Source organism: Sitodiplosis mosellana, unplaced genomic scaffold, assembly GCF_009176505.1.
Source record: "Sitodiplosis mosellana isolate CC-2019 unplaced genomic scaffold, AAFC_SMos_1.0 Smas_scaffold_6170, whole genome shotgun sequence".
Classification (NCBI taxonomy): Eukaryota; Metazoa; Arthropoda; class Insecta; order Diptera; family Cecidomyiidae; genus Sitodiplosis; species Sitodiplosis mosellana.
In genome coordinates, this window is record NW_022601411.1 from 844,434 (window position 1) to 866,706 (window position 22,273).

The following is a 22,273-nucleotide window of genomic DNA, read 5'->3' on the forward strand; positions in this document are numbered from 1 at the left end:
CTTCGCTCGCTTTATTGTGTAATGTATGCGTTGTGATGACAATGCAAACAATTGAACGAATGGAATGTTCTCCAACTATTCTATCTATAATGGAAAGTGAAATAATCGCAACTGGGCTCGGGTATCGATGAACCCGCTTAGACACACACTGCAGTTTGCCAAATTATAACATGAGCGTGATTCGGCCGTTTCGACTCTTTCGATGAATAGTCACGGAAGAGTGTCAAAAATGTGCATGATAGCTTCTTTTTTTTCGGCAGAAGCCAAACGCGAACTCCCTAGAGTGCGCGTGCGACCGAATGAGCGAGACTCCGAGAATCAATCTTTATTGGTCTTTATTGAGCGATTTTACAGCAAGACATTCAGTCTCACGCGCGCACACTTGCGCTCGCTTCTATCAACAAATTTACTTTTATTCAATCATTGGCTTATACGAAGAGAGGAATTGTTTTGAACTCAATTCAGGAAATTGCAGTTAGAATCAACTAAATGCGTTTAAATAGGTTTCGTTTAAGTTTACGTTTTGTGTGTTGGCCATTTAATTTTTCCAATTTTGCAATTTCCGAAAAAAAAAATTCCATTCCGAACATGATGGAGACGAAATCATGTTCGGGCAGCTTCTCGTAGTCTTTGGAACGAAATGATGGCAATCGAACGAATTGTGATTTTTCAATTGATTTCAATATGCATTTCATGACTTGAAGGAAGCTTCAAGCTCTGAATGTTGAATGTCTCCAAAATGCATTTGTTCGAAGGCTTTTTTTTTCAATCGGTTTTTTGAAATTTCATCGAATCTCAGTTCATTTTTCGCCTTTTAATTCTTGTCAATCAGCCAAAATCGAAGCCAAAATGAATCGAAATTTTTTTTTTGGTGGATTTTATTCTCGATCGACTTTTTTCTTCGGAAAATCTAAGTTTTCCATGAATATTTCTATTCAATTTCTCGCATTCCTTCCCAACAAACCGAAAAAGGCATGAAAAAAATCTCCTACTGCAAAAAGTGGTCGAGCGAAACAAAAGCGAAACTTCTCGCATCTCACCAATTTTTCTATGCATTGATAAGCTACGGGTGCATTTGGATTGGTTAGTAAGTCGCGAGAAAACAAAGCATTTATCATTCAAATCGGGTTAAATGTGCCAAACAACAACAATACATTCCCGTCAATCAGTGGCGTTGATCTAACGAGACGCAATTCATGTGTCTCTTTTTCTCTCTTGCGTCTCGGTCGTCTTTCGTCGCTTGATTCATGGAAAAAAAGAAGAAGAAAACGGTGAATAAAATGAACTGGGACCGCTATTTGCATCTCGGTCACACTCGCATTCGCAACGCTCGGGATCATACGTGCCATGATGGGCATAACATCTACAATGACACGATTAGAGCTTATAATATCTTGTATCGTCTGGTTTGATCATCATCGTCGTCGTCGTCGTGATTCAAAATCACCACAATTCAAACTCGGCCGTTTATTTATTTCTTTCGATTCAAATCGTTCGAATGTGTTTAGTTCATCGCTCATCATCGTCATCGGGTTTTTTTCGTTCATCAGCTTATCGTTCTTGAGCTTTTTTTTTCCCTCCGATCACGACGACCGAACCAAAAAATTAATTCAAACAAAATTTAATTGTGCTTCATTTGCTAAATGAATAATTTTCAATAATAATTGAAATTGCTTTCGGATTTTACGAGTTTTGAGACGGTAAAACGAAAAAGAAATCACAAAGAGAAAGAAAAAAGACGCGACGAGAAAAAGAGAAAAGAGTGTAAAAATTAATTATACACAAATCCTGCAGAAAGAAAAAGTGAACAGCAAAACAAAAGGTGAAGAGGTTTAAAAGGCAGTGGCCATGGCAACATATAAATTTTACCTGATTTCACTGAGTCTAACGTGGTTAGTGTGCATTTCAAACGCTGAACATGTTCAACATGCACCTTGTGAATCGAATCCAGGTACCGTACTTTTCTGACGTTTCTTCTCTCTGTTTTCAATGCAATTTTCCAATTTTTTTCTCCCTCTTTACCAACATCCAATTTCCATAATGCATCTCGAAAGAGAGACGTTTTTTTTTCCTTACCATTCACTTGCAACATATATTTCAAATGCTCAACAACAACGACGACGACGAAAAAATGAAAATCCATTCAATGTATCTGCGAAGTTTTTGTCGGTTAAATCCAGTTTTTTTGCAGTGGCGCAACTTGTTATTTTCGCAAGCGAAACATTTGGCTTTTGGATTCGTTTTTTTTCTTTGCATTTGGCGATAGTTCAGAATTCAACCCGAATTCAATACGATAAGACATAGATACGCTCTAAATAACTTTTGCAGTTCTTGTACCATTTTTTTCTCGAGGAATTTTTCCATTTTTTCAGCTCTTTTTTTCATTTTTGTATCGTTTTAGCCTTTTTTCCACTTTTAGGGAAAAAAGACGATAATTTCGTCGGTTTTTATTTTCATTTCTACATTCTTTCATCATTGGGAATTCATTCTTCTCTTTTCCATGCTTATATCGTTATTTTTTCCGCTTCTTTTTTCCTTTTTCTTTTTTTTCATGTCGATTTTTATGTGTCGAGGACTTACCATTTTTACGATTTTTTTTTAGATTCACCAACAAAAGTTTTGATTCAAAACTAACAACATGAGTCATTCATACATAGTTCCTAGCTTCAGATTCATATCATCCGAAATCACGTCATGACTTTTAATATCAAATAGTTAATAATCTAAATTTCATCCTCTCGTGATGTCATGAGAGTCATTCGAATCATGTGATTTGTTTCGGTTTGTTCATATTCCATCAGTTAATTTTCATCAGAATGAGTTAGTTTCAGCTCTGTCCCATTCAGTTGACGGTTTGCAAGCATTATACACACTTTGTTGGATAAACATTTTGATGTATCTCGATATTGGGAGTTAAACTTTGGCTCACCGAGTGTGCGCGTGACACGCGCCGCGTGTGCTCATTTGCCAATCTATCCGTAGATAAATAAAGTTTGTCGATTTTCACATTCCCGCTTACAAGTTGTAACTTAAATTCTCAACTAAAAACCGATTCGGTTTTGGTTTTATTTCCCAAAATCATGGTTGCAAACGGCGTTTACCATACGCCTAGAAGTTATTATTATGACCTATTTTGAATTCGCATGAATTGTGTGCCGAAGCGCACAATTCATTGCCTGAATGAAAGAGCATAAAATTCTGAGAGCTGGTTTCGACTGAGCTTGCGGTCGTGCATCAAAACGGAAATGATGATACATATTTACAAGTTGATAGTTGTCTGCAACAAACAATAAATAGCCCCATGATAATCGTAATCATGATTTTAACACCAATAATACCCAGTACAATGTTTCAATCTGTGCATCGTTCGTTCGTTCGGTGGCTCAGTCGGTCGCGCGATATTAATTAGTCAATTCTCTCTCTCTCTTTCCCACTCTCTTCTAGGAGACTGTACGGTGCATGAGGTGAGGGTCGTGCCGTGTCCCGAATCAGAGGAGCACAAACCATGCAAAGTGAAACGTGGCAAAACGGCAACCATTTCATTTGATTTCACAACGCGTAAGTAACAACTTCGAAAAAATGATTTTTTTTTCCTCTGCTCCGATTCTTTTTATCCTTGCTCACGCTTTTTGTATTCGGTGGCTCATTCTCCCAGCCTCTGCCTCTCTCTCGCTCTATCCACCTTTGTCTCTGTCTCTCATTCACGCTCATTCTCCCTTTCTCAATTGAACTGGTGTTGAGTACCTTTAGCAAACTCGATAACAAATTTGGAAAAAAACGAAAGAGAGAGAGAGAGAGAGAGAGAGAGAGAGAGAGAGAGAGAAAAATTTGAACAAATAAAATCGAAGCATAAAGAGCGAAAGTGGTAGGTGAGGTGAGCATGGACATAGGTAGAAAGAGTGGGAATGAGCCGTCAAATACAATTGAATTTATATGCAGACGGTATGTCAAACTACAGTTTTCGATAAAACTATTGAAATTATGTACCATATGTGTGTGTTAGTGTGTATGCCAGCCGTTGGCTGGATGCTGTATGCATTACCATTTCGGCTACCATTCAGCTGAGCCAAAATGCAATTCCAGCCATTGTTTGGTCGCACAAATTGCACATGGTCGTGTTTCGTGCGTTTTGAATCCCATCATTGAAATTGAATTTCACATGTTTTGCATGTCATTATGTCGGGTGTGGGTGGGGTGACGATTGATGGGGCGAATGGTGGTGATATGCTCTGGTGACAATGTATTTGTTCGGGACTGGATAGAATGGGAAGCAACGACCGCACATGGTGAATTGTTTTCGGCGGATGATGAAGAGGACCTACCATTGAATGGAATGAATATGCATAACGCATGCCAATTCACCTCGTGTCCAATTCGAGCATCAACCAAACAATCCTACACCTATACACTTCCCTTGGCGAAAAAATTCCCAGTGGTATGTAGCTCTTTTTATCTTTCTCTTTCACTCTCTTGCTTTTTTCCCTCGTATCGGAATGTGTACATACGGTGAATTTCCAATGCATTGAAATACAATAATTTCATACCTTTGCAATGGGAAAAACCAATAACATATTTCGAAACAAGATAAAAAAAACGAGAGGAAAGTTTGAATTTGGAAAATTTGGAAATTGTGAAAATGTATGGATTAAACTGTCGATTTGTTTTTCCCACACACACACACACACGCACATGCACGCACACAGGGCACGTATACGATTCGATGGGTCCTACGCAATGCAGCCAAACCTGAAGAAACCAACGAACGATGCTGTTTCACTACCAAAATCAAGCTCACCAAATGAAACCGCACACAACACATTCAAACACACACATGAAACACAACACATAACACACTCTCATACTCCGTTTAATAGCATGGAACACACACACACGCACCGCACTCAATAATTGTTCTACGCATTTGTTGTTGCTGATGATGTCGTTGGGTTCAAATGTTTATATAATTTATTTTTTTAGTGACAATACAAAAGTGAGACAAGATCCTATAAAAACAAACCAAAAAAAAAACATGCTCCACATTTTATGAACTATTGTACATTTCGAGAGAGCACCGAAATAAATATAAAATATATACGTGTTTTCTTTTTTTTTGAAACCATATATTTTTTTTCTATTAGCCTAAAATATACTCTAAAATTGTTAAATTTTGTGTTTGTTTATTCGCTTGCGGCGCTTGATTTTTCTCCTAGACTATTTTATATAAGTGCTTTTTAGTAAGATCTAACAAATAAAAAAAAAAACGAATATGATGATGAAGAAGAAATGATGTCAGCCGTGGTTTCACGTACCAATCGGGTGCATCATTTCGTGAAAAATTTGCAAAATTATTTTCTGTGTCTGAAAACTATGAGTTAGGAGAGAAGAAAATGAATTGCATTAAAAAGTGTCGACGTTGGCGGCGGTGGTGATAGTGGCGTTTTTTCGAACTTGACGCTCGGTAAGTTGAAATACGCGCTGATGCTGTGGGCTTTCGATTTTTATAATCTTTCTGTTGCTTTAAGTGTTTCTATTCCGCTGTTACTGCTGCTTCTGATACTGATATCATTGCTGCTTCAGATACGTATCAGCAGTATATTGCCGTTGCATCACTTTGCCGGACGTTTGCATCTCAATAATGATGATGCAATACGCGCGCCCATACACAGCCACTGAATTATAATGCATACAAATTATATTACTGCAAAAACTCCACTGAACTCGATCATTTTTTTTTTGCTTCTCTTTAAATAATGTGTCTTATTTTGCATCTTCTCTCTTGAATACTCGCTCCTATTTAGCTTAAGTGAATTTCAAATTGCGTACGTACATTTATGTAGAAGAAAAAAAATGGAAATTGAAATAACGTCAATGTATCTCTATCTCTCTCTCTCTCTCTCTCTCGCTCTATTTCTTTCTCACTCTCACTTTCTAGCATCGAATCGCTTAAACGTATAACAAATATGAACAATTTACAAATGCATTTAGTCTTTGCATAGTCGACTATGTATACTAAAAATTGATTAAGTCAAACAATACATAACGTTGTATCTTTGCATAATGAAATTTGTGCTTCCTGCAAAATGCGCAAACGAGGGCCTAGCGGTATGCCCATCTTTTGTAAACGCTCTTCACCCAAGTACGGCAATTCAATCATTCCCACTCGCTCCGCTTCAAATAGATTCGCATATTTCTGTTGTTTTGTGTGCCAGTTGAGTGTAAGTGTGTAGCGAGTGTGTGGTGTTCGGACAGCATGAGAGGAGAGGGAGAGGGAGAGAAAAAGAGAAAAATGAAATTGGTTATTCGGTTCGTTAATTTATTTCGAGAAAGAGAGTGAAAATCGCATTTTGTCGCAATGCTTTTACCTCATAGCCTAAACTTCGCAGAAACAGTCTCATTAGCGGTGGATCTTCGCCAAAGAATTTTTGCAATTTTTTCACTCGCTTTGGATTTGTGAGATTTGGCGGCTCCGGTTCGATGGTATTGTTGACAGCCGCAGTAGCCGACGTCGTACTACGATGCATATTCTGCGTACGAGCTGCTTGAGCTCGACTATTTTGGATGAAAATCAAACAGACGAATTAAGAAAAGGAAGTTTTTAACGAGTATTAATACTATTCATTTCAAATTGACATGTTTTTTTTTTGCAGTGAAAAGCATTTCTAATGAAAAGTTCAAATTTCCATTGATGCTCAATTTTTTGTGTATGAAAGTTTTTTGTTTTTTTTTTTTGTATGAAATTTTCTTCTCCTTTTTCATTCAAATTAAATACTTTTCCATAATGGACACATGTTTAGTTCTCTTTTCAATATCAATATTCATAACATGAAATGAATTGCATTGTATTCTATTGAATTTACCTCAATGTAGTGAATTCATCACGAAGTTTTTCCAATTCTTGCGTCACCAAGTGCTGCGACCGCATTTCGGATGACAAATGCGCCACACTACGAGCCAATGTCACCACATGTGATTCAAGTCTTTGGAATCGCTTATTTATTCCCTGTGGATTTAAATGGAACATTGTTTAAATAACAATTCGAAGAACGCCACAGACTGTGGTGTACTGTGGTCTACATTAGAAAAAAAGTGAGTACAAACTAGATTGGAATATGAATAGAAAGCTCAAAAGTTTACATTCAAATGAAAATCTCCAGAGATTTTCAGAGTTTTTTTTTCCTCTTTTTTTGGGTCAACTTCGAAAATTGTCATATTCCAATATACTTCGAATACATTGCGTGTACATTAGGAAAGATTATTAACATTATTCAAAGTAATGTAATCAATTTTAATCCAAAAACAATGCTTTCAACTGAATTCAGTTCGAAGTTGAACTTTCTCAGAATTTTTTCTTCATCAAATTTTTTTTAAATTCAAAATTCGATTTTTTTCAATTAAAAAAAAAATGTCTTGAAATTTTTTTTTCCTTCTTAGGTCTTTTACTTTCATTTCCATTTTTCTCGATGTTTCTAATCCTTTCTCTTAATTTTTTCTTATGTTTTTTCCATGTTCTCACCTTAACATCTTTAATTTTGCGTCGTTCATCAATACGTCGACGATCTCGAATGGGTCGGCCGCTGATTGAGCTGGATGGAAGTGATGACAGGCTGCCATGACGACGTCGAATGCCAATACCTCGCGTTCGCAACGATTCTTGTAAACGGCCCGGGAAATTATTTCTGGTGCCAAGCATTTTTAGTACTTCGCCATACCTTTTGGAAAGAGAAATTTTGTTATTTTCATTATTATTGGAGCCTCCAAAAATTGTTAAAATTGCTATTTTAAGCGTCTCAAAAATACTTCTGGTAACCAATTTTATAATTTTTGGAGGTTCCAATTATTATTATTGTTTGGAAGTGATTGAAATAAAATAAGAGTATTGAATTGATCAGCGGTTTGAATGGTCATTTTTTTTCGTTTAGTCAACTTAAATTATTCAAACAATTAATGAGAAACCCTATCAATTCAAAGCATTTTGTTCGCATTTCATTGGCTATTCAGTGTAAGACAAAGAACATTATTTTCTTACAACATTTTTGCGCGTCCAAAGCTTTAAGTGCATCAATGAAATAATCAATTTAAACAATTAAAAGCTGAAAAATAAGGCAATTAGCTTGTGGTTTTGAACAAACGTACATATGCTCCAATCCTTCGAGCTGTGATCGAATGTGGCGAATTCCTTGTGTATCGGTTTCGGAGTCACTAACTGATTGCGCTGTTCCCCAGGCACCACCCAGCAACGATTCCAAATCAAGCGAACGTGTTGTATTTGACGTTAGATCATTGTCCAAACCAAACACTAATTTAAAAGAAAAAAAATGGATTTATCAATTTAAAGATTTTGCCTAGGGGCTTCTATGTCGGTTTGGCATTCGAATTTTTATTCACAAATTCGCGCTCAGTGCCATGCATTCGCACTCGCATTCGTATAGCAGTCGTATTTCGCTGTTCTCGAACGTTCTCACGAATGTGAGTGCGAATATTTATATAGAAATCATACGGCAGCGTTGCGAATGCATGCATAAACACGAATGAACGAATGAATTATGTAGTCACAAGTTCGCTGTCATAGTCGCATTCGTCGCATTCGCAAACATTCGAATTTTTGTTCTGTAATGCGAATGCATTCGCAGCATTCGCGAGAGATAAATCCCCTTAGGATTTTGCATTAGGCAATCAATTGAATGAGGCATTTAAGATATTTTAGTCAACAAGAGCGATAAAATTGGGCAATTTGTTCACAATTTCAAAGATCAACCTCAAAGTCTGAGAGTTTGCTTTGAATTTTTCGAATGAAATACTGCCGTTGACATTCAACTTACAGTGTCGTTTTAAGACAGCTTGTTCATGCTTTTTCCCTGAGAACTTTTGCGATGGTTTTCCATGTGAGCCGCCTGAAAGGGGGGGGGAACAAAATACAATTTCATTTAGAAATGATTTGGAAAATGTTTGCCAAAAGAGTCAAATGCTCTTGGTTTGGAATAAAGTCAAAGGCATGCCTCAATTTTAAAATAAAATATTCTCCAGTGAATTACCTTGTTTATGAATCGCCGAACCGGGCCATCCGGCTCTGGATGGGCCAATAGCGGATGCACCGCGTCCAGGTCGATTGTAGCTATCGGTGCCGTATTCCTGTTTCGGATTCTCCTTAGCATTGCTGGGAATTTTGTACGAACTATTATCAGGTGACAATGGTGGTAATGGAGGTGACATTGATGATACACTGCCCGACACGGTGCTTTCGGGCCGAAGTGACAGTGCCTGCATGCTTGGATCTAAAATGTGTCGTAATTCAGCATCGACAATGTCAACCCATTCGGAATCATCGTTTTTTGTATCGTCACGCAACGGTGAATCAGAACTTTCGGTATCCAGCTGTGTAGGTTTGCGTCCACTGGAATAGGCGGCACTACCTCGGCCCGAATCAACATTTGAACTTTGATTGCCGCTTTTGTCATAGTCCGAACTATTCGCTGACCCAGACACATTCTTATTTGGATCATGTGTTTGACGTGGTTCCATTCGTTGCATCGGCTGTAGCTTTGGTTGATGGGACGGTTGCTGCTGCTGCTGCTGCTGCTGCTGTTGTTGTTGCTGTTGTGACTGTTGCGATGTATTCTCATGCTGTACCACCACCTCGGATTCTTGTAAACGTTTTTGGAACGATGCACGTTGTACATCTTGACGCGTTTGCAATATCGAGGACGTTGACATTTCCGTTTGGCTCGAGAATCGGCCAACAAATGCATTCGTGCCATTTTGATTTGATTGCTGCAAATATTGATTATTGCAATTAGTGATTGGGGGAATTTTAACCATTTTCCGAGAAATAGATAGATATTATGTTGAATATTTAATAATGGAATTTACTCTCTCGCTCTCTAGCTCACCTGATGCTGATGCGTGTGTGAATGTTGATATTGATTTGGTTGATTATTCAAATATTGATGTTGGAACAGCGATGAAAATGACTGGTAATGTTGTGTTGGCTGCAACAAATTGAATGCAAATTTTTAATTTGTGTTTTCGAAATGGAATTGAAATATATATTATGCAGAGTTCAAATAGACCACGTCTCCCACCTCTCCCTACCTCTCTCCACCTTTCGCATCGAAATATAATATTTAAAGTATGGAAGGTATGAGAGTTCTAAGCTCGTCGAAAGAGTAAAAAAACACAGAGAGAGAGTTAGAGAGAGAGAGAGAGAATGCAGCTCTTGCTTACCGGGTGTGGCGGAGGTTGAGTTGGTGGTGTTGAGAGATGATACATTGTTTGTGGTCGTCGTTGAACGATTCGTGTAGATTGTTCCAACTTTTTGAAGCCACCGTCGTCGCTATCGGTGACGATATCGGTTGAATTGCGTCGTTCAAATGTTGGCATATTAAGCTGTGGCTGTGATACGGCCCGTTCTTGTTGTTGGCTCTTTCGTAGTGCATCGCCATTTGTTGCATGTGCAATACCGCCACCAATACCACCCCCATTGCTGCCGTTCAAACCATTCGATTTCTGTGCGATATTTGGTTGGGATTGATTCAAATTTTGCATTTGACGTATATGCGATGGAAGTGGTGTGTGGGGCATGCGAAAGTCATCGTTTGGTGATTTGCCCACAGTTTGCTGCTGCTGCTGCTGTTGATGTTGTTGTTGTTGCTGCTGCTGGTGCACAACCACATTGTTTAATTCATCGGCCACATCGTTATTGTCCTTTTTGAATTTCGACGAAATTAAATCTTTCAATGTGTGATAGGTTTTGGTGACGGCATTTTTATTCCCGTCTCGATCTCGGCCGACATTGTCACGATCGGCCAATGCGGTCACATCTTCCGGCAAACGGGCCGGTGTCCGTGAAATTGCGCCCGTCAACGATGATTGCGTCTGTTGGTGGATCGACTGATGATTCGCTTGCTGCAATAACTCTTGCGAATTCGAGTGTTGCGAATTTTGCTGTACAAAGATGAGAGCAGAAGAAAAAAAGGCAAAACAAAACAAAAACTATCATTAGAAACAGAGTGCAATTAAATGTGCATCAATTTTTTTTTTTGCATCCGAGTTTTTTTCTCCTGGTTCAAAAAAAAAGAAAAAGAATTGGGCACATTTTGCTCCAGCTTGGATTTTTATTTCATTCCAGCTTGGATTTAGCCAGAGAGTGCCAAGAGAGAGAGAAAAAAAATACGACGGGTAAAACATTCCATTGTGCTTGAAAAAGTTTGTTCTATGCGAATTGATATGCGTGCTTCGAAACGAAAACCGAACGAATGAAATGGCAAAAGGCAAAAAAGGTATTCGTTTTTCCTTCTCTGTCTCTTTCTCTCTATCTAAATTTTGTATAAACAATAGTAATTCTTGAGGAGTGCGCGCGCGGCATTTTGGTCGTGTTTTTTTTTCTCTCTTCGTTTCGTTTCGTCTTCCTTTGTTATGCTTTGCGCACACGTTTGCTCTGGGCAGAGAGCAGCAGTGGCAACGACAGCGGCAGCAACAATGGCGACGACAACCACGGTAGACATGCAAAAATCGAGCAAGGTAACAATTTCTTGTAGCAACAAGTGCATACACTTCTTTTTTTTCGGCTCAGCCTTATTGCATGTCTATTAACGACTAGGTTCGTTGTGCTCCAGCCAAAGCGACAAGCGAAACGAAACGAAAAAACCACGTATAAATGCATGCAACGAGCAGATTGAGTTAATTGCATGCAGTGAATAAATAAAGAAGAGTTGAAACCAAGATATAGAGAGAGAAAAAGAGAGAGACCAATTTTTGTTTTTCTTCTGTTCGTTCGTTCGTTTCGTTGTTTCGTATTTTGACGGAGGGGCCTTACGTTTTCCAGTGCAAATTCCACCATGCTTCAGCGAAAAACAAATCACCTCTGGCTTCGACATACACTTGATAAGATGTTTGAACAACAACGAAACATACACATACACACAAACACTATCTATTATTTGAATGAATCGCAGTTCATCATATTCACAGTTTGGGTCTTTGTAGCTGCGCTAAGTCTTAAGATTTTGGTCACATTGCCGAGAGAAAATACACAAAACATACACAATTGTTTATGATGTTTCTCATTGAGTGAGAGAGAGAGAGAGAGAATGGGTTAGTTTTTTTTGGGTGGCTCAGTGCAGCAATTGGCAAATGCTTCACACGATGGATGCCTATGTTGACACTGTACTTACGATAACGACGACGGCGACAGCGATGGAAACAAAAGAAAAAGAAAATTTAATTACACACTTGTTTTGCATCGCAAAATACCTCTTTCTTCCTCTCTCACTCTCTCGCTCTCGCGATCGCTCTCACTCCGTCTCTAGTTTATTTTGTTTGTTCTCTTTGATTTTTCCCTTTGATCTTTTATTGTGCGCGCGTACACTCATTCACTCACACAATTATATTATTTATTGTCTAATGAAGGGAGTGCGGGCGCGCGAATGCTGTGTGCGAGTACAGTAAACGAAACCGTCAAGTGAAATCTGCAACAAATGTTCACACACACACACACACACACACACACACAATCAACCGCTTCGATTGTTCTCTTTTCGTTGTGTTCTCGCGCAATTTTCACCGAAAATCGTTTATTTGTTCGCGTGAGTGTGGCTTTCTTCCTTCAATCACTCTTCAAACACACTGAATACATAATCCAATTAAACGAGCAGCACTTTATCTGGGCCTGTACCGGAGAGCACAAATGTGTTTACATTTGGACCAACTTCCCAGAACAACACACAGCACAACATTCATATCAAATTTTTGAAGAACCTGCGGTTATCGCGACCGCTGTGGAAATGAACAAATGTAAACGCGAACGAAAAATAGGGAAAATTCAAGCCAATTAATTTTCTTGCGAATTATCAAACAAAAGACGCACCAAACCGAGAGTTGAATGACATCTAACGTTATTTCGCACTCCAGCACGGCCAGCTCGCTCAACTCATGCCTTGATTTATCATTTACTTTTTTTTTCTCGTTTCTATTCTTTTGATGAGAGTGCTTCTTGGCTTGAAAAGCCGTTTTTTTTCTTCTCTTCTTCTTCGTTGTTGTTATGGTCTTGTTTTCGTTATTTCAACTTTAGATAATTCGGTTTTTTTTTCGGAACGCATTTGTTCGAACTGAAATTTAACAACAACGTGGTTTTTTTCTTCCTACTTCGTCTTTATAACACGCGCATTCAACTGACGCTCATAAATTTGGCAATCGATACGGAAAAAAAAACAAGATCACAAACACAAATGGCCACACGTTTCGAACTGGATTATTATTAATAAATAATATGAACTGGATTAAGATCGCGGGCAAGCGCGCGCGCAAGTTAAACCGCACGAAATAATAACCGAAATTCAAGCGAAAAAAGCGAACGAAGCGAGCGAGTGTGTGAGCAAGCGAGCAAGTAAGAGAGAACGAGAGAGAAAACTCTGAAAACACTGAAAACCGCATGAAAATTGGGTTTTTGGTTCAATTCTTGAAATGAACTTTTGATCGTAGTGTCGAAAAATTAATTTTCGATCGCAAAATATGGGGCGGTTTTTGTTATTTTTGCTGTTTCTGAAGACAAAGAAAAGGTCGACGCAAATGAATCACGCACTTAAAATTAACCACAACACTGTGAAGATTAGAAATTCTTTGAAGTAGAAAACAATTTCGTTGAAGATTAATAAATTGAGATTTGAAAACGAAAAACGAAGAAAAAAAAAACACAAACAATTCTATCTAAGAAACACAATCCGAATGAATGAAAATTTATCAGTGTGAGAAGTTTGAGTGTTTCAACTGAAATGCTAGAGAGTTGAATGCGTTAAGAATCGGACACATCGAACAAGAACTAAGCAGACAGTCCGAGACACACGGAGTCAGGTGGAAAATAGCAACGAAAACATCGTAAAAAAAAAATAAAAAAAAATAAATAGCAGCAGCAACAACGATGATGAAGAGAGTATAAAAAAAAAACCCGACTTCTTGGCAATTAGATTACGTATATTTTTTTTTAATAAATTGTTGCCTGTGTCTCTCCCCCTCCACTCGTATCAACATACACACACACACACACTCGCCGATGAATGAGTTTGCTTTGCATTATTTTTTCGCTGTGTATTTCGTTGCTGCGATGATTTAACGCAAAAGAAAGCGAGAAGATGTGCGAAAACGTTCGTTTTCACCGAAGTGAGGAAGCAAAACGTCCAATGTGCATAACATTAATGCACATTTAACATGATCTCATTTCTTTCATTTTTTTTCGCCCAAGCAAATGCGGATAGACGAAAGATAAACAACGAACAGCAGCAGCAGCAGCAGAGGTAAAGGAAAATATGATCGAAAACAAGGCAAAATCTGAAATATTACAGACGGACACACAGCACACGCATATTATGAAAGATGCACATGCACTTTGGCTGCAGACGAAATGGACGATGGCGACGGTATAGCCGAAACACAACAAATGAGCCAGCGAGCGAGCGAGTGAACGAGTTGGATTGGAACAAAGACAACACCGGTACCACACTTCACCGCACTGCACTTTTGCATGCATAAATTTATTGGCTCGGAACGGAAATTGTAACGGTCGAATTCAGCAATGGCACTGAGGCCACAGCAAAGACACACACATACATACACACACACACGGTCAGCGCAGAGTAAGAGATATTTATGTGCATCACATTCATTAAAATCATTCATGCACATTTGCAGCCACAATCAATCAATTATGAGTTTCTAGTCAAACTTCCTAGCACGCCCAGCACATCAACCACGTCCAAAACAACTCATCGAACCCATTCACTTGAATGTTTGACCGATGCATCCACGTATTCGGAGCAATACTATTATACCCTCGTTGAACTACAAAAAACCGTCGATGATCACCTATGGATCGGTTACTAGGCTGAATTGTTGCAATTGAGTAACGATTCAGAAGTGTTGAACAGCGATTTTTCACTCTTTTCTCCTTTGAACGTAGACTTGTTTCGAGTTTTTCTCTTCTTTTTGAATTTTCTTCTCTTTTTTCCTCCTTTTTGAATATAGTTCGGTCGTTTTTTGAGCTTATCGGTATTGTTTCGCGTTTTTTTCTGTATTTTCCTCCCTTTTATTCTGTAATTTATTCAATTTTTTTTATTTTTTTCAATTTTTTTCACATTTTTCCCCTATTTTTCGTTTTTTCTCTTCAAAGAGTTCGACTTTTTTGTTTCAGAATTCGACTGTTTTATTCAAAGTTCAACTGTTTCCTCTTCAAAAATGCCAAAACTCAAACCAAAAAACCCACAATCAAATCAACGGAACGAGCAAAAAACAGCCCAAATGATCGTTTGTAAGAGCACGTCAACGGGCAATACACTTCGATCAAATGATCAAATGCAACTAAAATCACGACGCCACCGTCGTCGCTGTAGCGACAACAATGACGTGCGTGCATATTTGTCTAAACTCCAAAAGAAAGACAGGGAGAGCGAGAGAGAGAGAGAGAGATGATGAATTTCACCTGATGCATTGAAAGAAATGTGATATTATGTGTGAATTCAAAGCTCGCTACATTAATTATTCTTGGCTTCAATGTGCGAATTTCATGTGCAGTAGAATTAGATGTTATGTGAATTTGTGCGATTTTAGTGTAGTTGTTGTTTGCGCCATCAGCAGCCGTGTGTGGCTCCCTCCTTTCCGACGTGGGCCACGTATTGCAACGGCAGAAGAAAAAAATACACATTCATTTGTTATTCTTTGTTTCATTATTTCTATAATTAAATCACTTCAAGTCCAAAGTGTATGCAATGCGAACGAGAAAAAAAAGAGCAACGAGCAACGAAGAAATGTCGAAAAACAGTGAGCTCATGTGAAAATGAATCTTTTTTTTCTGTCTTCTTACGACTGCTGCCAGGGAAAAAAGCATTTTAACACAAGAAAAAAAAAACACAAAGATGAACAAGAATGTTTGAAGTGAACAAGTGTGAATGCAATGACGAAAACAAAACAAAAACACGATCGAGAGAAAAAACCGCGACAAATATCTATTTCTCTCTTTCTCGCTGGTTTTACGTTCGCACCCGAGCTGAATTTTTAATTCGCTCTACTGTCTTATTTTGATTTTTATTTTAAAGCTCGATGCTGTTTAACACACGGCGTTGTTTTTATATTATTTCGGGTGCTACGTGAGAGCTACTCATGAGTTTTCTTCATTATTTGATTTGGTTTTTGTTTTTGTTTTTGTTTTTTTTTTCTGCTTTCATCGACCACAATCAAGCATTTTGATTGTTTTGCGCGCGAATAAACAAAAACCATTCCGTTAATACGAATAGATTTGAATTTGTTGTGTGATCTTCTTAAGAAGCACACACGTTTTTGTTTGTTTTGTCGTCGTCAGAAGCACACTTCTTGAACACACTTCGATTTTTTGTTGTGTTTCTTGAATATAACACGGCTTTTTTTCGCTCGACTTTCGAGATCAACCGTGTTCATTGAAGACTTGGTTGTCCTTTTTTTGGTTTTATGCTTGCAATTGCAAGCTGAGAGAAAAAAAAAACAACCAAAACCGTTAGCAACTTACCCATGCATGCGCTTGCTTTGGTGGATGATCGGGTGCAATGGAAGCGGGTTGACGTGATAGCAGCGGTATGCCAACGGTACGACGTACACCAGATGGTGTTCGCGATTCATGCATTAATGGAATTTTCGATGATGCCTTGTCACTCGACAGTATCAGCTCGCGTTCAATCTGTACACACCGGAAATTGAAACATATTGATCAATTGCAATTTTCGCATACATGCAAAACGATTCCGGAATTATCCAAGAATTCACTTTCACATAAACACGATGATGGTTGGGGCTTCGTATCGTGTTTTATATATTACCGGAAATTTTGATGAATGTGTTCGCAGGGAAACCGACGAAACATTCGGCTGTGTATCATTGATGAGTGTCATGCCGGGTATTTGTGCATCGCTGTACGCATTGCTGCTGCTCTCATTTAACGGTACTGGCGGCATTTTGTACGGTGGACACGTTTCAGTCTTCAGCGTTGACGATTTTAACGATAATTTGGCTAATGCAACCGTTAAATAGGACGATTGACTCTGCACTGGGCTATCACCAACACCAACAGGTGATGCGGTTGACGTTTCGCCACCAGCTGAAATGAAACACATAAAATTAATGAACATTTTTAAAGACGTTTCACTTTGAATTTGTTTTTTATTAATTCGAAGTTTTCTTTGGTCTTCACTTCAAGTTTCTTCGCAATTCATTTCAATTGTTCTCGATTTTTCATTCATTTTCGTCCATTGATCCGGACATTTTCTATTTTTGCATTCCATTTTTCTCAATTGATTCGAAATTTCACCATTTTTCGTCAAACTTTTTACAATTGACTCTAATTGATCCCATTAAAACAAGTAGAAACACAACATAGAGACCTCTCTCTCCCCATGAAAAAGCGAGAGAAAGAGAGAGAAATAGAGAAAAAGACTGATTCACAAAAGAAAATTCAGTCTTTGCATTCGTTCTTGGTAAATTTTTATTGACATTTAAACATTTTAATTTGACAATGCCGATCGAATTTCACGATTCTAATTTGGAATTTCAAAGCGTCTCCTCTTTTCTCTGTCTCAATCGCTTGATTAATCTGTTTATGGAATCTTGTTGTGTCACAATCAGCAAAAGCGATCTAAACATGATCACTCAAGAACGATTCGAAATTTATTCTGAATTTTTTAACGCTTTGAATTCGAATCGAATTTGTTTCGTTTTGCTTCTTTCGGTCAAAAAATTGTTTGATAATTTTGTGTCTTCAAATGTTATCGTTGTGTATCCATTTTCAGGCAAAATTAATCGTTGATATAAATGTGTTTTAATTCATCGATACGGATACCTTGTTGTCGTTGGTGGCGTTGTTGTTGTTTGATCTGTCTAACTGTGCGCACTTTCATGGCGCTCAAATGTTTGAATGCGACGGCTCGCACTCGCCTAGTCACCTAAACGATGTTTTAAATGAGTTTCGGTCCAAATACCAAATTCAATCAAATGTCTTAATCATGGTTAATAATTTGTCACTAATTTTTCGGTTAATTTTCAAGTCTATTCAAAGTGTCCATCGAAGCAAATGAGGCGACCACCTTCACGTTCATTTAGTCTCTTTTTTCGGCGTTTAAATTTTTAACCTTTATTAAATCGCCAAACTATCTGTAAACAATTATTAATTAGCAATCGATTTGTCATCGATACGATTTTAATTTGGTATCATAAAAAAAACATTTGGGCGCATTCATTGTGCGAGTTAGAGAGAGTTGGTTCAATGGTTCATTCATGATAAAGATATTTTTGGAAATGCCTCGTTTTGGACGTGAAACTACATTTTGCCAAAAACAAATTGGAGAAAAAAATGTTTGTCGTCATGTGGTCAATCAAATTGGCTCGAAAACACTTTGAAATCCAACACAATTAGTGCCAATTTGATGGGTGCTATTGTTTTTTGCCACGGCGGCTCAATTCGTCAAGTTTTATCGCTTTATTTTTGGAATTTATCAACTTTTTCGCCGAATTTTTCTCGGTTTTCGTTCAAATTCTTTGATTTTGTTTTTTTTATTTTGGTTTTGTTTCTGTTTTTTTTTCAACGCTTTAATTTTTGTCTTTGTTCTTCATTTTTTATTGGCTGCTTTGTTTGTTTTTCTCATTTTTCAACGTTATTCGTTTGAATTCTTCAACTTTTTAATTGGAAGTTGCTAAACTTTTCCTCACATTATCAACTTTTGTTTGTTTGAACTTGTCATTGAAGGGGAAATCAAAGACGGAAAACACTTTTTTGTGTTTGCTTTGTCCGACCCACCGTGCGCTGGAAATTACAGGGCCAGGCGATTAACCTATTTAACATGTCAATTAAAACTTGATTAGGCCTATACAATTAAATGGTTTTTACCGTTGGCGTCGATTATTGCACATGACAATAAATTAACAACCTCGGATCAATTGGCAATTTACCAATGGCAAATGTGTGATTTCAGACTTGAGATGCACAATCACGTTGCGTTGAAATAACACTTGCCGGCTTTGACGAGAAAAAAATTCACGCTTGACTGTGTTTGTCACCGAAGAAGAAGAAGAAGAAGAAAGTGCTTAGCAAAATTCGAAACCATACTGACGAACTTATTTTTCACACTGACGACATTATGGACAGTGAAAAAGTGAATATGCTCAAGAAGGAGAGGAACAGAGGTAGAGCGAGAGAGAGAGAGAAAAAGAGAGAAAAAAGGGAGATAGAGACAGCAAGAAATACGAAAAAAAGGCAAACACTCTTCGAATTGGCTGCAAAATTTATCGCATAATTAGCTGAGTCTTTGGTTTCAATTAGCGTACACGAGCAACGTGATTGCAGCGGTGTCTGACTTTGCGTCCGCGACGCTTGAACATTGGATTGCTAATAAAATGTTAATGAGTTGATGTCAGCAGAAAACGACATATTCAAGCGATAATTTTTCGGGCACAAAAGTGCAAATGATCGTGAGAATGAAGAAAAAAAACAAAGGCAAAAAAGAAACGGTCTCCGGTTGCCGTTGAATAGTGGCATACTTAATTCGTCATGTTCTTTTTTGGCCAGTGAAAATTGAATGCGAAGTTCGCATTGTGAACGAAATGCGAAAGATTCCACGGAAACACCCAAGTTAAACGGAAAACAAATTGTAAATTATGTTTTTAGCCCGAAAAAAAGCAAGCAAAATCTCTCAGCACAATTGTGCGTAGGGCTAATTAAATGTATTTGCAGCAATGCAATGATATCAGCATTGAATGCGTTGTTTCCAAATGGATTATCAGTAGAAAAAAAAGCAGCGCATGTTGCATCACATAGTTAACGTTTTTGAAATTTTTGCATCATTCATTGAGGCGCACACGCTCGCGAGCATTGCAATGGCGAAAACAATAGCACCATTTTTATGAACGCACATTGATTTTTTTTCGAATCGTTTGTTACAAAATAGAAAGTTTGTGTTGATTTTTTTTTTGCGTCGATGATCTTTCATCGTTGTCAGATCTGTTAAGTCCAAGACCTCATTTGAACTGAACCTCATTCACATCCACTCTCACACACAATCACTTAGAGGTTAACACCATTTACTAACAGAAAAAAAAGAACTGAATGGAAATGATTAATGTTTCCATTTAATCGAGTACACGAATTTTTAGCGCACAAACACAGGTTCTATTCACTGAGCTTCACAATCACGTCTGACACACGATTATTTTCAAATATCCCGCTGATTTTTTTTCTACTTCTATTTTGAAGAGAGGAACAAAAACGGGTCGACGAAATTTTTTTTCTTCAGTTTTTGGCCGATAGATTGGGTCGGTCAGTCGATTAGCGATCAAGATCGAACCATTTTCGGCCGGTTGTGTACACACACTCAAAATACGCAAGCACAACGTTTCGGCTGCAACCGCTGGCAATGTGTCTTTTGCGCACCCGCCTACACACGACTACACCACACACAGCATAAAAATATATGCTACCGATTCAATGGGCTTTGGGCGGCTAAGCATGACTTTGTTGTTTTGCTGCTTCTCTCTCTCTCTTTACATAACAAATATTACGACAAATAATCATATGAAATAAGGCTTTTGCGCTGACATTTCAACGGATTTGCGTGTACGCGCTTCGTTCATTTCACTTGCTACGCCGCTATCTCAGCAAAATTATGCGTTGTCTCGATGTATGCAGTGTTGTGCGCACAACCACAGTCTCAAACCTGTCGCTGCTAACTTTAGAATAACGTCGAAGTAGAAGAAAACCAAAAACAACGCAACACACACACACAACGAGCCCATTGTAACAAGTGCCGGAAAAAAGTGCAAGTTACACGTAAAAAAAAACAACAACAACAACAGAAACGATATATACGGGGAATTACAAAAGTAATCGCCGATTAAAATGCAGCAGCTCACCGTGAATTCGGTGCATGGTTTGGAAAAAATTGTGCTGCAGAGTCGAGTATATTTAGATATTCATAAATGCAAGTCAAATCAAGACACCGTGACGAATATTCTCTGTTTTGACTATCCCGGCCCCGAAATGCAAGCCAATTTCCCTTTCTCTTTGGCCAATAGCCAGTGGTACCCAAAAAAACACACTCTTCCCCTTGATCAACACCGACCACGATGTACCATCGCATCGAAATGCCGTGCACTTGTTGCATGACACCACGGACTGAGAGACAGAACAAAAGACACATTTATTGCTTTTTATTATTGCTGTTTGTAAACACGAGCATACTCTGCAATGGTAGAGCCCGAAAAAAAAGTTCAGAAGTGAAAAAGCAACGAAAAAATACCAACGTCGTTGCAGCGCCGTTCATCGAGTAAAAGTGCGAATAAAACCGAAAAAGTGTAAAGACACCCAAAATGAGCCAAAAACCAACAGCGAGTAAACGAGTCAACAACAATAAGCAACAAATTGACATTTAATATAAAACGATTATTTCCAAAACCCGAAAAAAACGCATTAAAAACCCCGACTGGAAATGGGAAAAATGAGCATTTCTTTCTCACTCGTTGGCTGCGAGTCGTGTCACACCCGATGTTTACAGTTAGTAAGGCAGCAATTAAAAAAATTCGTGTATACAAGAGAGAGAGAGAGAGAGAGAGAGAGAGAGAGAGAGAGAGAGAGAGAGACGTGTGGTGTACATGAGAGCCGAGAGTCGAGATTCAGTCAACGATAACACTTCCAGCGGAAGTTATAGCATCACCGAAAATTCACCAGGGAATCGCTTTTGTTTATGGGCGAGACTCGTCACTTCATTTTCCATTCCATTCGATTGTTTGTGTGAAGAATGTAGAATAATTACGAATAAAAAAAACTTCTACATAATTTCGAAGCCGAAATTTTCCGTCCACATCGTTTAAAACCAAATCTTGCCGAAAATACAACAGCACCGGTGGCTGCAAAACACAATAGAAATGGCGGCAGAAATTTTATTTTTTTTTTTACATAATAATTACATAAAAAATTACTTGTGTTTAACAATGAAAAATGATCTGCGATAGCGGAAAACGGTTGTTATAGCATCGAAAGAAGCGAGCGCGAGAGAAAAATATGCGCGCGTCACATTTTTAATTATTCGGAAATTCTTGGAGATTAGATGAAACCATGGTGACATGAGCCAGCAAGTGTGCGCGCGTGAGCACATTCGCGCGCATTCGGTCAACGCAACAACAATTAAAAATTTTCGAATACATAACAGCGTTCAAGTGATTCTCGCTCGCTCTCTCTCTCTCTCTCTCTCTCTCTCTCTCTCTCTCTCTCTCTCTC

The 22,273-nt window shown here is 38.2% G+C and overlaps 2 protein-coding genes across 18 annotated transcripts in view; one reads left to right on the forward strand and one right to left on the reverse strand.

Annotated features, from left to right (window-relative positions):
* Positions 1–1,432: 1,432 nt before the first annotated feature.
* LOC129576045 (MD-2-related lipid-recognition protein-like) lies at positions 1,433–5,094 on the forward strand. Its single transcript, XM_055460463.1, has 4 exons — positions 1,433–1,951; positions 3,445–3,558; positions 4,263–4,435; positions 4,704–5,094. The coding sequence occupies exons 1-4, from the start codon at positions 1,849–1,851 to the stop codon at positions 4,800–4,802; spliced, it is 489 nt and encodes a 162-aa protein (XP_055316438.1). The 5' UTR covers positions 1,433–1,848; the 3' UTR covers positions 4,803–5,094.
* LOC129576041 (dual specificity protein kinase splA-like) overlaps positions 4,921–22,273 on the reverse strand; it is a 20,820-nt gene continuing 3,467 nt past the window's right edge. The window contains exons 1-13 of one of the 17 annotated variants that reach the window (XM_055460449.1): positions 20,091–20,716; positions 17,849–18,159; positions 16,833–17,110; positions 16,526–16,693; positions 10,222–10,941; positions 9,888–9,986; positions 9,033–9,768; positions 8,820–8,891; positions 8,134–8,296; positions 7,514–7,709; positions 6,858–7,000; positions 6,363–6,549; positions 4,921–6,190 (exon numbers count right to left, since the gene is read on the reverse strand). In XM_055460449.1, coding sequence (XP_055316424.1) covers positions 6,026–6,190; positions 6,363–6,549; positions 6,858–7,000; positions 7,514–7,709; positions 8,134–8,296; positions 8,820–8,891; positions 9,033–9,768; positions 9,888–9,986; positions 10,222–10,941; positions 16,526–16,693; positions 16,833–17,110; positions 17,849–17,906 — 2,985 coding nt within the window. In that variant the 5' untranslated portion in view covers positions 17,907–18,159; positions 20,091–20,716 and the 3' untranslated portion in view covers positions 4,921–6,025. The other 16 variants (XM_055460452.1, XM_055460454.1, XM_055460450.1 and 13 more) reach the window with 16 other exon arrangements.